This window comes from Nannospalax galili, unplaced genomic scaffold, assembly GCF_000622305.1.
Source record: "Nannospalax galili isolate Female #2095 unplaced genomic scaffold, S.galili_v1.0 scaffold464, whole genome shotgun sequence".
Lineage (NCBI taxonomy): Eukaryota > Metazoa > Chordata > Mammalia > Rodentia > Spalacidae > Nannospalax > Nannospalax galili.
Window position 1 is genome coordinate 45,113 of NW_008350326.1, and position 18,160 is coordinate 63,272.

The 18,160-nt window shown below is 43.3% G+C and overlaps 1 protein-coding gene across 1 annotated transcript in view; it reads right to left on the bottom strand.

The window, feature by feature from the left end:
- Positions 1-2,208: 2,208 nt before the first annotated feature.
- The window catches only part of LOC103745602 (neuronal growth regulator 1-like), a 479,137-nt gene continuing 463,185 nt past the window's right edge, over positions 2,209-18,160 (bottom strand). Inside the window, exons 3-4 of the mRNA XM_008847560.2 lie at positions 2,431-2,556; positions 2,209-2,294 (exon numbers count right to left, since the gene is read on the bottom strand). Coding sequence (XP_008845782.1) covers positions 2,209-2,294; positions 2,431-2,556 — 212 coding nt within the window. The remainder of the gene's footprint in view (positions 2,295-2,430; positions 2,557-18,160) is intronic.

Genomic DNA, 18,160 nt, shown 5'->3' on the forward strand with positions numbered 1-18,160 from the left:
GTGTGATACTCACTCTATGGCCCAGGCTGGCATTGCTGTCATGGCTACCCTCCTGTTTAAGCCTCCCAGCTCCAGAGAAACACCACCAAGCAAGGCTTGACTGAAAACTCTTGAGGCTTTGTAATTTCTTCAAGTATATTTATACAGTAAAATATTCATACATAAAAAGTTGTGTACCTTGGAAAAGTATTCTCAAATCAGCCTATGAAAAATATTCAGTCCCTGATGCCACGATGGCTCTGCTTGGGAGTTTGCAGCCCAACCATGCTGCAGAAATGACACAGATTCAGAGAAACCACACGATGCTGATTTTTTACTGAGCCTCCATAGGCCGTGTATGGTAGGATATTGTCACAAGGCTGCGTGCTGCGGGGTACTGAGTCTCTCCCATTAACAGCATTTCTCAGTCCTTGGAACCGACGAGTCTCCTTAGCCCCACTGCAGGGCTGAGAGACAGGTACGCAGAAGCAGTATTCAGGAGGATCAGCAGACAGAGTGATGCTCCGGAGTGCGCTCTGCGCCCCATGGAGTACAAGGCTCTCATCTGCCTGCTTGCTGCAGCCGGGCTGACGTCACCGCCACCACAAAATACGAAACTGCATTCGCCTGAAAACGGGGGGCGCCTCGTCCATGACAGCGTCACTCGGAATTCCTGGAAGCCCTCGAGCCCCAGAGTGCGAATGTGTCTCCACTCTATGTGTATTTACTTGTGTGTGTATGTAATGTATGTGCACGACTTTGTATGTGTGAGACGTGTGGTGTAGGCACACATGAGTGATACATATGTGATGTGTGGTATATGCAAAGATGTATGTTATGTGTGATGCGTACACACGTGTATATGCGTGTATGTGTGATATATGCACGTGTGGACTGTGTGGCATGTGCACATACATGTGGTGTGTGTGTGGTGTAGGCACACATGAGTGATACATATGTGATGTGTGGCATATGCAGGGGTGTGATGTGTTATATGCAAAGATGTATGTTATGTGTGATGCGTGCACACGTGTATATGCGTGTATTTGTGATATATGCACGTGTGGACTGTGTGGCATGTGCACATACATGTGGTGTGTGCACATGTAATATATGCTATATGCAAAGATGTATGTTAGTGTTATGTGTGGTGCACACATGCATGCATATAAGTATATAATGTGTGGTATATGCATGTGTGATGTGTGGTATGTGCACATGTATGTGGTGTGTGCACATATGTGTGATATGTGGTATTAGCAAAGGTGTGTGTTATATGTGATGCATGCACACATGCATGTAATTGTATAATGTGTAGTATATGCATGTGTGGTGTGTGACAAATGCATATGTGTGTGATGTGTTGTATATGCACCTGTGTGTGATATGTGGTGTATGCACATGTGTGTGTGTGATGTATTGTGTATATACCTGTGTTTGTGTGATGTATGGTATATTCGAGTATGTGATGTATGGCATATGCAAAGGTACATGTGACATGTGGCATATGCATACGTGAGTATGTAATGTGTGGTATAAGCGAACGTGTATGTGATGTACGGTGCACGCACATGTGTGTAAGTGACGTGTGGTGCACGCACAGGTGTGTATGTGTTATGTGTGGCATGTGCACATGTGTGTGCAGGTGTGTGCAGTTATATGTGTGCCAAGGGCAGAGGAGGACCTGACCCCTGCTGTCACTGTTTTGTTCTTTTGCAACAAAGGCTTCCTCTGAACCCGAGCCAGGCCAGTGCCAGCAGGCCCCAGCAAGCCTCCCGCCAATGCAGCCTTCTGTGGTGAACATACACTCAAGCAGCGCGGCCGAACAAGCAGGCCTGTTTCTGTGCAGACTGCCCCAGCTTGCTAAAACTGACTTCAAGTCTTCTGGATGAGGTACATATCCTCATGGGCACGCCACAGTCCCCCTGTCACCAGTTATGTGACCTGTGTGTGTGAGTCACTTCAGCATGAGGGCTTTGGGATCCCTCATCAGTTAAAATTTAATTCTAACCCTCAAGTCCTTGATTCTGAACAGCAGTTTGAAATTAGACCCAGCAGCCTCACAATCTGTATAATTCCATTCTCCCTTGATTACCTTAGCCATTCATGCTGGCCTATTAACATGTGAATGCCGATTGAATAAGCCCCTTACTCATTTAAATAAAGAGTTTTTCCTCCTGTAATATTTCCATTTGAGCCTTGTCTATTGATTTGCGATCACCAAGAATGTTAAAGTGAAAATAACCCTGCATAGGAATCCAGAGGCCTCGCCCGTTCTGACGGCATGGAGGCATACTGAGCTTCCTTGAGCCGTGCTGTTCATAGCATAGAGGGAAACCTGTAAGATTGTCAACCTTGCCCATCTTGTGAATAAAAACCAAAAGAATAAGGGGGTTCACTCACGTTCTGAGTGAGGGATGTGGCCAGAAGGGGCTCCACATTAGCACTCACCTGACGGGGAGATGTGCCTCCACGAAATGGAAGGCTCTGGTTTCCCGGCAGCCAAGCAAGTGAGGGTGACGTTGGCTCCTTCGTTGATGGTCATGTCATGTGAAATGTCATATATTTTCGGAGGAACTGAAACAGCAAAACAGAGCACGGTGAGAAACAGCATCTATATGACCAGAGCGAAGCACAGTAGTAATTCAGGGTCCTAACGGTTCACTGGTGAAACACCCTAAGGTCCTCTGAACTGGACAGAAAGGTGGGTCAGAACTCGGACAAGGTTTGGCCTACGAGTTGGATTTATTTTAATTTTAATTTATGTGTATGAGTGCCTGCTGTTATGTGCATGCAATGCAATGGAGGTCTCAGATCCCCTGGAACTGGAGTTGTTATCCACTGTGGGGGGTGGGTGCTGGGAACAGAACCCAGGTCCTCTAAAAGAGCTGCCAATGCTCTTTACCACTGAACATTCTCCAGCCTCCCAACTGACTGGATTTATTTTTCTCTAATTATTAGTTATTAAGTACCAAAATATGAATGCAACATTTAATAATGAAGTGTTTCACATTTTATGTATATGAATGTATTGGTAAGTGCACCCACGTTGTGCAAAGTCTGCAGGGGTCAGAAGAGGGCATCGGATCCCCTGGAACCATAGTTAACGAACAGTTGTTAGCCGCCATGTGGGTACGGGTAGTCAAACCCCGGTCCTCTGCAAAAGTAGCCAATGCTCTTAACCACTGAGCCACTTCTCCAGCCCCCTAATAATGAGCTTTTAACATTAAAGTTGTATATGAATAACGTTTGCTATTCATATAGTAAGTTAGAGAACGGGACCTGTCTTTCTGTTCCACCATTATCTTCACTGTCTGGGCTTAAGCACCTAATTTGCCCTTGTGCACTGTGGACTCACAAGGATGAGTGGGAAAAAACACTGTGTTTTCTGATGTGTTGGACCACGTGTCTGACTTTTATCTTTGACTTTAATCATGGAATAAAACTTAGGAAATGTTTGGTATAAAAAATTCTTTAAACTAAAAATATTAATTTGAAAAAGAAAGTCTTTAACTTCCAGGATTAAATTTCCATATTCTCTTGGAAATCAAATGGTCTAACTGAATCCCCAGACAGCATGGATCTAAGTCTGTGGTCTCTTCTGGAAAGCCACAGTCTCTGTGTCACGTTCCTTGAACTGCCTCAGCCTCAGCGCGTGGTCCTGCTGTCTGGACTCCATAACTGCACAAATGTTAGATTGCCACAATGGGGAATAGATCGTGCCTGTTCCAAGCTTAGGAAGGTTACTGACAACTGTGGTTCCTGTTCTGACCAGCTGTGATGAAGCAGGTATTTGACTCTGGAATTTAACATCTGTCTTGTACTTTTCTCCAGCTTTGGAAGTGTTCTTACACTGCTTCACTTTGGTACTGACATCAATCAGATACCATGTATCGCTTGTATGTGCCAAGGTAACTTAGGCTTGATGAATAAAACCAGTGTGTTAATGACCCAGGAACCATCTAAATAAATGGAAATTAAACACCTTGACAGTTATTAGAAAAATATATTTTCCTGAAATTCTTTTAATTGTTCCATTCTGCTTTTCCAATCAATAATCAGTTTTAAATCTAGAACATAAAGTTGTAACTTTACAGTGAAATAACCACACTTCAAATATTATTTTTGAGTATTTTTAATGGACCCAAAACTCTTCTATAAACAAATCAAGCCTGGTATGATTGCCAATATAAAGCATTCAGTTGTATGCAACTGTGGACAAGACTGAGGAAGAGACTAGCCTGTAAGTCATGTGTTATTTGAATGTTTCTAAATGACAAAATTTATTGGCATTTGAAATACATTATCATCAAACTCTTAGGTCTTTCCAAGCAAATTAATAATAATAACAATAATAATAATCATTCTAAACTTTTCAGGATTAAGTGAAATGAACAGAAATAAAGACATAAACACACCCTAGAAGGAATCTAGAGCAAACTGTTCATGACTTTCTGGTGAACAAGAGAGCTACTACATAGAAAGTTACAGTGCTGAGTGAAGCGTCATTTTAAGGGGTTGGGGAGATGGCTCTGTCAGTAACGTTCTTGCCATGCACACAGGAAGACCTGGCTTTAGATCCCCAGAACCCATAATTTTTCCAGGCCTGGTAGTGCCTGTCTCCAGTTCCAGTGCCGAGGAGGCACAAACCAGTTAGTCCCTAGATCTCATGGGCCAGTAGGAGCAGCTGAATGAGTGACCCTCAGGTTCAATGAGAGACCCTGACTCATGAAATAAGGTGGAGGAGACACTTGATATCAACCTCTGGCCTCCACACACATGTGCACGAGAATCCACAGGCAAATCCATGCATGCACACACACACATATATAATTGGATGCAGACATATATTTGCTCAACTGTGAAATACACACACACAATCACACGCACACATAAAAAGTCAATGTCCACTATTGAAAATGCTAGACAATATGTTCGTTCCCCTATTATAGATGAGTTTGTACACCAATCTCTTACTCAACTATGGCCAATTTATTTACAAAATCAAACTTATTAACTGATTCAAGTTTGGATACAAATATGCATATTTAATAAAAATACTGTCATCTATAAAGTCATGTGCTCTGTCCCCTCTGTGACCCATTTTTGTCAATCCCATCTGATCTTATGTCCACATGTATGCTAGGTGTCCGTCATTAGAGTGAGCCCATATTAAGCATTAACATTTGACTGGGAAACACGTCAACATGTTCTGACTTGACATTTTGCTGTGAGAAGTCATGTGGTGGAAGACTGAGCACCCCAGGTGCTGCCTGCCACCTCAGCGATGGAGAACACCTCTCAGGGATTCAGAATTGAGTATTTGCTACAAGAAAGAAACATTGGGTGTGAGGATGCTAATAAGAGAATATCCTCTGGCTAAGCTCTTTTCCCAGAATCATCAGCGGCCAGCAGCAGGTGTTGTATAAAGGGAGCACTGAAGTCTGTCCTGTGCGCTGTGGCTCATGGAGCAAAAACAAGCATGCTTTGCTGAATACTGAAATTCATTACTATCTATTCTTCCTTACTTCCAAGTGTTGCCAAGCGCTGTGGAGACACTCATGCTAGGCCTGAAGAAATAAAGGCAGTTCTTGTCCTTAAGATAGCTAAAGGGGAGAAGCTGACAGATAAAAAACTAAGAGAAATGCTTCTCACATCTTCCTTCCCAAGTTTCATGAGTAATATGCATCCAGCAAACATCTCTGCATTCACGTGGCACAGAGTTGTCTGATGTGGGTTCTACGCAGTGCTGTGTGTAACAGAGGAGAGCTCAGTCTCACTGCCAGGCAGGTAGCTGGGGAGTGGAGAACTGGTTAAATGGACGAAGCTCACAATAGTCAGTTCTGCCTGGAGAAAGGGTGTTCGTGAGCAGGGTGCGGGGCTGCATCAGGCTAACAAGCAGCAGGGCTTCCATCTGAGGCTGGAGTGGGAAAGGACAGCACCACGGCCCTCTTTGATGACTGCCAGCCTGAGGAGCTGACCCTGGACTGGCTCGCTACCGTGAAGTTCCCAGGTGTGAGGTTGAGTGTTCAGAAGTTTGGTGCCTCACGGTAAGCCAGCATTCTAAGTGCTTGCACAGAACCACTAAATAAATGAATGATAAAGGACAAGAAGAAGTTATTATAGTCACTTAGTCGCACACACATTCCTTTCCTCACTACCTGATTTCAAACTCCTTCAGATGCATTCCTAAAGTAATGATTTTAAACCATCAACAGTAGGTATAGATTTTGAGAAGTATCTTGAATTGCTATGAATATGGTTTTAGTATTTATGACCCACAGCATAGTAATAAAGGCATAGTTCATTCATTTAAACGTGAGTTTTTCTAGTATGTAGGAAAGAGTTACTGCCACATCACCACGCTGATGTCATCCTGATTGGGTAAATGAAGGCGGGCACGTAGAGGGCTAGCATCTCGTACCAATCTCTCTCTAATGAGGCTCTAATTGGGGCTATCAAGATATAACTGTGCTGATAATTAATTGCTGCATATTTCCACTTAGATAAAAGAACAACAGAAGCTCTCTTAACGACATGTGGACTTAAAGTGGACTTTGGGAGGTAATTGCCTACTTTTTAACTTTTAAAATTTATTAATGCATTAGCTAATTGTGTGTGTGTGTGAGTGTGAACACGCATGTGCTACTGCATGCATGTGGAGTTCAGAAGACAGCTAGTGGAGAAGTTGGCTCTTTCCTTCCTCTGTGGGGTTCTGAGGGTCACGTTCAAGTGATAAGGTTTGGAGACAATACCTTTCCCCACTAAAGGAAGTCACTAAATTAGTTTTCAACTCACACCCATTTAAATGAATCACCATCTAAACCTTTGAATTCATAACATGTCTCTGTCTTTGGCTGCTTGCTGTCCTTAGACTCCATGGTTTAGCAGTGCCCTGTCTCCAACCATCACGTGGTACTCAGATGGGAAATGAATCCTGGGTAGACAGCTGCAGAGCTGGTGAGACTCTCTAAGGTAATTCACATCTTATGTTGGCTTCACGTCACCAAAAAATTAGACACTCGGACTTACTGCCATTGGAGCCGTCTGTCCATGGCCTCGTAGGGCATTTGGCAGTAAAGAAACTCCCAGCATGCATATCCAAACCAGGAAGTCACATTCTCCACACCGTCCACCTTCTGGGCTTTGTCTTACTATTTGCGTTGAATTTGTGAATACATGTGTGTTTTTCTTTTAATGTGATCGTATTCCCATCACTTTGGGGATTTGACTCAGCACCTGTTCTGGGACATTTTTCTTGCTCCATGTTCACCCCATCACCATCCCTTACCCCTGCGTCCCTTCAAAACCTTCCTCTGGGCTTGTCCCCTTCTGCTTCCTTGGGTTGTTTTGTGAATCCCTGAGTTTAATGGGATACCTGTGTAAGCACTGAGACTTCTTCCTGGAACCCAGGGTCTTTCATCCAAGCTAAGCATGCATTCCACTCCGAGCTACACCCACCACTGAGCTCACATTTTCTGATAGATGAATCAATTTGTGTTTGTTATTTTAATGATCAATCTTCATAGCCTTGATGTTAATCTCTTTCTTGAATTCTTCAAGTGTTGTGGATCAGGATAACTAATAATTTGAGAAGCCTATAGGCAGGTGACTCATCTGTGTATCACAAGAATCACATTGGCATGGAGTGTTCAACGAGCATATTAAAAGCTTGTGCAGACCATTTTTAAAGGGAACAAATTAAAGTTTGTACTGATAGTACTTGTCTGATGGGTTGATCAGATGTGGTATTGAAAACCCTTGGAGGATGCCCTGGAAGGTGATCTTAACTGTAATGCATGACATGGACCTCTGGGTCTGAACAGAGGGGCTGATCACTGGAATAACATCAATGCCACATCCAGGTGGCGCACCGTGAGAGTCCCCGAGGCCACAGTGCCACAAAAACCTGTGCTTGCATGCATTGCTCAGGTTGCCCAGGATGAAGGGCGGATGGTATATTTTTTTAATCTGGCCTACAGATACAGATTATTAAAACACATCGATCTTTATTTATGGCAACTTCTGTATCCTGGGTACAAGTGCTTCTGCAGTTACATTGCAACATCAAAGAAGCTTAACAAGCAAAAGCACTCATCTACTAGTTCTCTACCATGTCCCCAATCCTCCGTCCAAGTCTCAATCAACCTGCGTGGACTGTGCCCACCAACACCTGCCCCCACCAAACACGTCCACCAGGTTATTTAGGTAAGAAATAATGCAGGATCCCTTCTCTTTGTGCTCTGCCCACCTCTCCTCTACCTAGTGTAAGCTGAACCCAGTGAAACACGAACTTCCTAGTGGACTTTTGGGTGACTGACTGATGCTCTCTAGACATGATGGACTGTGGAGTACATGCTCCTGTCTGAATGCCTCCAACTGTTTCAAATCCACACACTGAAGTCGTAACTCCAAAGCTGATGGCATGAGAGGAGGCGTTTCAGGAAACGATGTACTCCTGTTGGGGCTAGAGCATTAGAGAGAGGCTGCTGTGAGCCCACTGGACCTTTGCACTGTGCGAGCACCCTGAGAACGGGGCCTTCACGAGCACCTGCCCAGCCTCTGGGCAGTGAGAATACTGATTTTTGCCACTATCAAGTGACTGCATTCTTCTGTTGTCCCTGATTTCATTCTCTATCCTATGTTTATCTTCTCTGCAGGGCAGAAGTAGAGGCCTAGGGTAAGACTGTTACTCACCGGGACCTAGAAAAGTTCTAGCACCTATGAGGTGAAGATTTGTGTATCGATTGTATACTGTTTGATATTTCTTAAGCTTTTAGTGAGTGTTTCCATTAAGACTGCACGCCACTGTAAGAATTACAGAAATTCTGAGAATACAGTGAAGATGAAGTTTGTGGTCATTGTCCCGTGCATGGCTTGAGCCTGGGATTCCTCTAATCTCATTTCCTCAAACAGCATTCTCCCGTTTCAAAGTCTGCTAAAGTTTGCCATGCAAATCCACAGACACAAATGAACAAGATCATGCAGATTTATTTTTAGCAGAATGGGTAGTCTTATTTTAGACATTATGTGTGTTAGCTAGAGTTTTTTTTTTAACTTTAGGAGCTATGCAAATTAGAATTACAAAACTTTGACTTTGGCCTGGGGTGATGGCTCTATGGATAAGGTGTTCTGGGTAAACATGAGGACCTGAGTTCAGATCCCCAGGCCCTACAGCAAAGTCTGGATATGGCAACATGTGCCTGCAATCTCAGTGCTGGGGACAGAGATAAGAATGATCCTGGGTGCTTGTGCCAGCCAGCCTATCTGAATCAATGAGATCCAGGTTCAATTGACAGACCCTGTCTCAAAATTTTAAAAATGTGATAGAAGACCAGCATTGACCTGTAACTTCTAAAGTGTACCCAGCTATTGACCACACACACACACACACACACACACACACACACACACACACACACGCAAGAAAACATACACACACCAAAATAGCAAAAGTATCCACTTCAAATTATGATAGCACATAATTTGGCATCACGCATTCTCTTGGCCTTGTTCCCACCTAGGCCCACCAGTACACACACATACACACAGGCATACCATCCCACATACACACAAATATTTGGCTCTAATAGAACATACACATCATTTATAATGTTTTGCCCTCCTCAAGCTTGGAGTCTGAGTTAGTTTAGTTAAACTGTATTTCTGAAGCTCTTCCAAACTGCTTGAGTCAACAAGCTAGACAGAACTATAAATCTTGGGAGAATTGGCTCTTATTTCCCTCCCATATCTGGCAGTGGCTGGCAATATCTATAGAACATTGGTCCTTCCCCAGAGCTGGCACCTCCCTTTCTATCTTGGCTAACACCCAGAAGGTACCAGCCCATCTCCATTTCACAGCGAACCTTCTGGAAAAGGTGCTGTTCTCAAACAGAGAGAAGAAATTGCTTCGTGATTTTTCTTCTAAATTGTGCTTGTGGGTGCTTGATGGCTTCATGGCCTGCATCTAACCAGAAACCTGGCTTTCCACAGCTGACAGACTAGAGCTGACTTTTTATAGTTTATGGCATTTCAGAGATGTCTATGGTTTCTCCCCTTACCCCATCACTCAGAGACAGTGCAAAGAAGGAAAAAAAATACGCAAGCATGAGTTTTAAACGCGAGCTTGCCAGATTCACGAGTTGCCTCCTGATGGAATGTGCCAGAACAACTTAGGGGGTAAAGAACATGTCTGAGAAAAATACATCTTTCCTCTTTCAGTTCCAGCTTTGAATCATGTTGGAAACTGTAGCATTTTCCTCATTTAAAAGCTTCAGGCAGATATTTCCCAGTCTATCTTGTTCAGCTGATTGGCTATGAACGGGAAAATGGCAGTGACCTACTTGTACCCAGCAGCCTTTAGTCTACAGATTCAATGGACGTTTTCTGGGGAGCACCTCGTTCATCAGAAAGGTGATTTCAGAAAGTCCATCCCTCTTCAGTTAGAAATGCATGACACTAGTAATTATAATATCACTTTAACACCTTGAAGAGGTCTGCAAGATGTTTGGGGATCAGAGAGTTGTAACAATGTCTCCTAGGGGGTCCAAATAGGAAGGGATACTGGCATTAGATGACATTTTCTTTTTGAAGCAGATAGAATTTGCGTTATGCTGTGACAATTAAAGCAGTAGTTCCCCATATCCAGGTGACGAACAGGAAAAACCCAGAGAGCTTTTCACAGGCCTTGGTGGGGGGAGGGTGGGTAACATGGGAGCTTTAGGCCAATAGATGTGTATTTTAAATAATGAGTACTTTTAAAGAATTGGGGAACTCCTCCTTCAAATCTGTGCTCTGATTAGAGATTTTTTTCTTTCACATTCTTAGAATTGCTATTTGTTTCACAGTCTAGATGAGATAATGTCTTAACAGCTTGCATTTATTTATAAATATCAAGCACAGGCTGGTGGGTAAAGGCAGGTCTTGCTGGAGGACACGGGGCAACTTTTCCTATTGTGCAATTTTCCCTTGAAAATTTCCAGAACTGGTCCTACACTGCACTAAGTTAGTGACAGTCAGCAGTGGGAGAGTGTTAGGAGGGAAAAGTCCCACGTACCAGTGGGTAGTGGATACACCTGCCGTAGAATCACATTCTTTGCTCTTCCCTTTCTTGACACTGTCTTACGGTAACTGAACACAGAAACTGAATCGTGGGGACAGGGAAGCAAAAAAACCCTTAAATTCTAGGGCAGATTTCCTCATTGAAAAATAGTTTTTCAGTAACAAGTGACAACAAACATGCATATGAAGGATTAATAGACATGAAAAATCAAATGTGATCAGAGGATACAAAGAAGCCATTGATTTCAGAAATGATAGATGTTGGTAACAGTTATGCAACGATGTTTAAAGTTTTGGTTGAAGGAGAATTTACTTGCTGCAAAACCTTGCAAAAAGAAAATGCAATATTGTTATATAAGCATTTCAATGTTTTGGATGGTAAGGGAACGTTGTTTCTGTTTCATTTTGACTTTAGGATCCATAGCTGCTGGTCTTTACATGGAAGTGTTTATACACCAGGGTTCAAATCCCCATTGCACCTCAGCCTTCAGCTGTACTGACTCAATGGGTCAGACATAAAATACTGCTTAAAGTCAGGACCATAACGTCTGCCACTCCTCAGGCTGCAGTGGGGAGGAGGTAAGGTGCACTCTGCAGACCTGTACCACAGAGGCCCCGAGGGGCCTGCCACAAACTACAGAGGACCGGGGGCAGAAATACCTAAGGAGATCTGCCTCTCTGGACTGAGCTCCTGCGGAGACTGAATTCTCCATGAACCAACTTCATGTCTCCAACCTGCTGTGACGGGCAACATTTTATTAAGCATTGATAATGAGCTTTTTCCTGGAAACCACTTGGCAATGTGTTCCAAGAACTTGAGTAAAGCTGACCCTGTAGCTCCAGCATTTCCCTTTCCAGGAATTTGTCTGAAGGAAAGTAGGTGCCTGCTTTCCCAGGAGTCACTGATCCCATAAAACTGGTGACCTGCGTTTGGAAACCAGCCAACCAGTACCCTCTGCAACGGCCAGGGCTAACTCCTTACCCTTGTCCTTGGTAGTGAAGCATTTTCCACATAAACCAGAGAACAGAGCACAGCTGTGTCCAACTAGAGCCCAGCTGCCTTCTCTGCAAATGTCTCCCACAGCGGCAGGCCTGCCTGAGGCTGTCTGAAAACACCAGGGTCTGTCATCTACCCTCGGAGCCGAGCCGTGGAGATATACAGCTACACCTGCTTCGTTTCAGTAGGAAAGCCCGCCGAGGTTCAACGACAGGGCTCCGTGGATGAGTTTTAGCAGATTCTATGTCTAAAAGCTATTGTGGTGTTCTGTGTTCACAGAATGAATGTGCCATTTCAGCACCATTAGAAAAATAATGTCTCCTTTGAAGTAAGCTGGTTCCTTTGTTCTTTGTAAATAATATTTATTATCCTAATTATGAAGATGATATGCATTTACCGAAAAGACTGTGAAAAAAAATGCAAAGAATAAAAAGGGAAAAAAATCAAAGGTTTTTTTCTTTTTTTACATCTAATATGACTTTCAGTAGATTCAAAATAAGGGATTGTTTTGTTATCAGTTGACTGAGTTTTCTCTCATACCACCATTGGTGAGAATCATTATTAGTATCTTAAATCAGTGATTTTAGGCACATACTCTTGCATAGAGCCTAAAGATTTCCTTTGGGTCCAAAAAGCTCACTGGGGGGAAGTTTGGGGTAGAAATTAACAACGTGTTCTAGAACTGAGTACTTGGAATTCAAAATGGCCATCTTTGCTTTCTGTCTTTCTTATAGGAAAACTGTCTACTAGATGATGTCATCAGCAAGGGTTAGTGTCGACGGTGGGAGTGTCACACATCGTTGAGCCCAGTACTACACAGCCAGTCTCTCCCTCCTACCCATCATGGGCTGTGGATTCTTTAAGACCCTTCTTATAAGTACAGGCTCCATCCTTTTCCGACACTGCTTGCACTGGATTTGAGTTCTCTACTGGTGGATTCCAATGGGAGGGTTGGAAATTGTGTGGCTTCCAAAGTGGGTCATCACGTAAGCCCTACTTGCTGAGAAAACTGACTACTGGGGGCTTGGTCTGTTGTGTAATTAGTGACCACCCCGGAGCCAACCGGCTGGAGAAAGCACATGGAGATGCCACATTTGATGCCACATGGTGAAATTCTGAGATATCAGTAAGATAACCTGAGAGGCCACGCAGCTTATCTAGGCCCTGACGGCTCAAGCCATCCCAGCGAGCCTGCAGATTTCCTGCCCAAAGCGTGCAGAGTGCAGTATTGCTAACAAAACAAATAACTACAGCTGTTTATAGCCATTTGATTTGGACATGGTATTGAGTCATAGTAAATTTGGAAGACCTACACTACTGGGATTCATTAAGAACGAAACTACCAAGGGAGATGTGCTGTGCTGTGCTGTGCTGGGGTGAAGACAAAGGACAGAAAAATAGAGACTCCAGACACAGACGGTCGAAGCCTTTTTCATGTCTCTGATCGTTTGTGTTAAGAATGGCATGTTTACAGTGACAGTCAAGCAGATGCACAGCTGAAGTGGGAGAAGGTGCTGTGTGTTTCAGAATGCTGAGTGTAGCGTGTGGGGCAGCTACTGCTGATAGCTTCCATCTAGAAAATGGAAATACAGGTTACTTGGTCGTCCTTGTCAGTTTTATTGTGAACTTGACACAACACAGTCACCCAAGAGGAGGGAACCTTAATTAAGAATTTCCTGTGGGCATGTCTGTGCAATGTGGGAGGGCCCAGTTCACTGTGAGCTTGCTATCCCTATGTAGATGGTCACCAGCTGTCGAAGGAAGCTAAGTCAGCATGAGCCCACAAGGGTGAAGGAGAGCTAGCAGCGGCCTGCATTCCTCCGTGGGTTCTTCCTAAGCTCCTGCCCTGACATCCCCCAGTGAAGGACTGTGACTGGGAAGTCTGACCTCCCCCAGTGATGGGCCGTGACTGGGAAGTCTGACCTCCCCCAGTGATGGGCTGTGACTGGGAAGTCTGACCTCCCCCAGTGATGGGCTGTGGCCTGAAGTCTGAGCCAAATAAACTCCGTCTACCCCTGCATTGGTTTTGGTCAGTGTTTTCTCACATAGCAAAAGTCAAACTACAACACTAGTCTTCAGACTTCAGTTTAAAATCTGAATCATATAACTTGATCCTATCTCTGGGCTTTTGGCTGTTATCAACTCAAAGGGCACTTAAAAGGAAATGGAAGAATTGAGCTCAGACCGGACCCTCAATCTTCAAAGCTGGAAGATCAGCACAGTGCAGAATCTTCATCTCGGAAACCAAGCACCACCTACCGATCTATGTGTATGGAAGGACTTCACCGGAGTCTGCTCTGTATGCCCTGTGTGATCTAGATTCAACCATGGAGACACAGTCTGGCCATTTCTGACTTAAATCCTAGCAAGACTCAACGATGGAGTCACAGTCTGGCCATTTCTGACTTAAATCCTAGGAAGACTCAACGATGGAGACACAGTCTGGCCATTTCTGACTTAAATCCTAGCAAGACTCAACGATGGAGTCACAGTCTGGCCTTTTCTGACTTAAACCCTGGCAAGTCCTCAGCTGCTTTTACTCTGAAGACCCAAGGATCCATTTCTACATTACATCGCTATAAAAGCAATACATTGTCACACTAATGTGTGTGGCTCACCTGTCATGCCAAGAACCACGATAGACCTCACCTTGGTACTGACTGGAGTGTTGCCTAAGGAAATATTCTGAGAATCGGTTTTAATCAGAAACTTGAATGATAAAAACATGATTCAGGTTAATACTCTGCTTCCAAAAATAATTAGCCTGTACACTTTTTTTTAATGATGTTTTTAATCTGCTTTTCAAAAAGGTGGTAATTTATGTTGATTTTTCTTAATGTTACAACCAAAAGTTATCAAGCAACTATATACCAGATGGTAGAGACAATGGTGGTTACATGCAGATTCTCCATGAAATTGGGTTAAAAGGTAATTTTCTATGCAGCTGGCCCCTAGGTCATTAGTCACAGTAGCCTAAGTGCATTCTCTTATAATTCAATATCAAAGAAATTGCTTTTATGGCATTATATTATATTCAAAATTATATAAATTATTGAAATACTATGCCTCTGCCAAGATATAAGACAGTTCACGTGAAAAAAAAAGTTGAGTTTTAAATTATTCATTGAGAAAAAATGCATCCTCCTGACAGAAACAGTTTCATACTGGGCTAGCCTACTGGACTAGCCTATGAGAGCCACATTTAAGGATGAATCAGAAAACTCTGAAAATATCTGATTCTAATAATTTATTTTGCCTTGGATGAGTCTTTTTAACGCCATGATTTCTTTACATGGTGAAAATATAATGTATTGTCCTGTATCTAGGAAATATTCTAACAAGCATCTTTATTGGTCAGAATACTCTTAGGTGAACAGTGTAAGCCATGATACAATGCTACCATGGATCTGTAAAGAAATACTGAAATTAGGTGACTCAGATTTCATATTTTGACTGGACTATAATAGAGTTGCATGTGTTTACTGTATAATCAACAAATTATGTATGTACACATAAAAGTATGCTTAGATTATATATAAGTATTTCTGTGAACATGCACGTGCATGTATATAGTGACATAACTAGATAACATATTATATTAGAAATGGTCTTTGTACATCTGCCTCATAATCAAAGTGTGGTAAAGAATATAGTTGAATCATAGAATGCCAGCCTCACAGGCTCTGCCTCCCAGCATGCTTCTATCACATTCATTCGGCCTGAAGACTTTCTTTTCCCCCTTGGTAAGCGCTAGGGACCGCGTAAGGTGTTAGTGATTTTGAATTTAATAAAACTGAGTTTCTGTTTTCTGGTAGGTTTACTGGGAGGAAACAAACACTAAAGTAGATTAAAAATACACTTAGATCAAGTTATATGAGAGGCACACATGTAAGATATGCCAGTCTAAAGGAAAATCAACCAGACCGTGTACAAAGGGGAGCATGGCAATGGGGACACAGAGCCAATTTTCTGAATAAACCATGCAAATAAGGAGGTGTGTGACAGGTGGGGCATTGTCCCAGGTCATGTTGGAAAAGGTCAGATCAGTGAAGCCCCTCAGTCTTCATCATGTGGCTGACATTCATTAGATTCCTTGGCACGTCACACCTAAAAATATTTCTTTTCACATTATCTCACTATAAGATAAAAGTGCTTTCTACTGGTGAATCATTTCTTCTCTGCCTCCCTCTCCACAGAGAACAGATCAGGCAGGAACTGCTTTCTACCGGCTAGTCCCTAGTACTTCCCAGGGTCACATGCTCAGAGTGCTGCTACAGAATGCTATGTCAGTTCTTAACCACCCTTGTGAGGATTTGGTCTTCCGTGTAGCCATTCAAACATATTTCTCTCATATTTTATTTGCTATATTCTGAAGAGCAGACTGTACCGACAACTTTTCCATTTTGAATTAGAATCCCCAGCTAGTAGGGAGCTTCCTAGGATGCCCAGGGCACTGGTTTGCCTTACCTGCGTCAAAGTACAGAGTGAGTAGCGTGTTTTTACGTCCCAATTGAGCAGCATTTGATTTTTCTGGTTCTCTGTATAATAGCGTATGCTATTTTTAAGAAAGTAAAGTGCAGTTAAAATGGGAGACTGCACTCCCTTGGGCACATGTTCCACAACATCTCCAGCTTGCTGAGGCTTTTGGTTCCCTACCCTGCAACCCCCTTACTTGATAAACTCTCCCCAAACAAGCTAAATCCTTATTTCTTTCTGGACATTTGCAAACCCAAATAAACCACAGAGCTGCTGTCCTCTTTATCTTCACCTACACCCCATCCTCATAATCGTGGGAGTTATTCCTCACGGCTGCTCCCACGATGGATGATGGGACGGTGGGAGTGAAATATAAATTTAGGGTTGTGGGCTGAGTAAAAGAACCAAACTTACCTTTCCACAGGTTAACTAGCTTAGAGGAGTGGGAGTCTGACAACATCCCAAGTGCATCTGATATCAGGAGGGAGCTGTTGGTTATAATCTACATGATAAAATGAACTGTGGACCACACAACCAACAGAGCTATTTCTAACTTGTTAAAGCACTACAAGCAGCATTTGATGGTAGGTGTGTCTCAGTGTTATGGGAGATATTAATGGAGCTCCACGAGGACTATACTTGGTCTGTTCCTCTGTTCAGTTTTAACTAGTTTGGATGCAACTGTTAAAGACATATTAACAGATAGGGTTGCACTAGATGTCTTATGTTTACCACACGAGTGACACAGTGCTGTAACATATAATTAGAGGTCATCCTCAGGGGAAAGGGCCAAGAGATAGTAAATTACAAGACACTGGTGAAGGTGGTTGTGGAGTTTAAAGAAGATAAACTGGGGGGTGACGACTTGTGTTGCTTTGTGGATTTATTATCTGCTAAGGTGGTGGATATAATGAGGGTACATTTCATGTCATTCTGAGGGAGCATGCCAAATAAGAAATACTATTCTAATAAAAGAGACTATTTAACGCGAGTGTAAGCCCCCTGTGATCAAAGCAGGGAAAGGTGGTTGTGGAGTTTAAAGAAGATAAACTGGGGGGTGAAGACTTGTGTTGCTTTATGGATTTATTATCTGCTAAGGTGGTGGATATAATGAGGGTACATTTCATGTCATTCTGAGGGAGCATGCCAAATAAGAAATACTATTCTAATAAAAGAGACTATTTAACGCGAGTGTAAGCCCCCTGTGATCAAAGCAGGGTCATTGGAGGGGCAGCTGGAGTTAGACGGGTGGCTGGAGTTAGAGGGGCAGCTGGGGTGGGGGGTACTGTGCTGAGTGAAGCATCAGTGGCCTGTGCTCTTGGGGTTTCTCTACTGTAGAAACACTTTCCTTCCCAGCCTGAATGCATACGTGAGGAAGTAAGTGGAAATCAAACATGGCAGGCATGTTATAGGCCGGAGCTCTGAAGTACCAGAAAGTGAGATGGGAGGAACATTACCTATGAGAGAGGGAGTGGTCCAGGGAGGAAGTTGACTGGTAGGGAAGGAGGAGAGAAAAGGGGAAGAAAGTGAGCAGAGTCCAAAGAGAGCGTGGAAACCAGAGACTGACAGAACTCAGAGTAACCAGAAGACAGACAGACAGACACACACACACAGAGGCAGAGGGAGAGGGAGAGAGGGAGAGAGGGG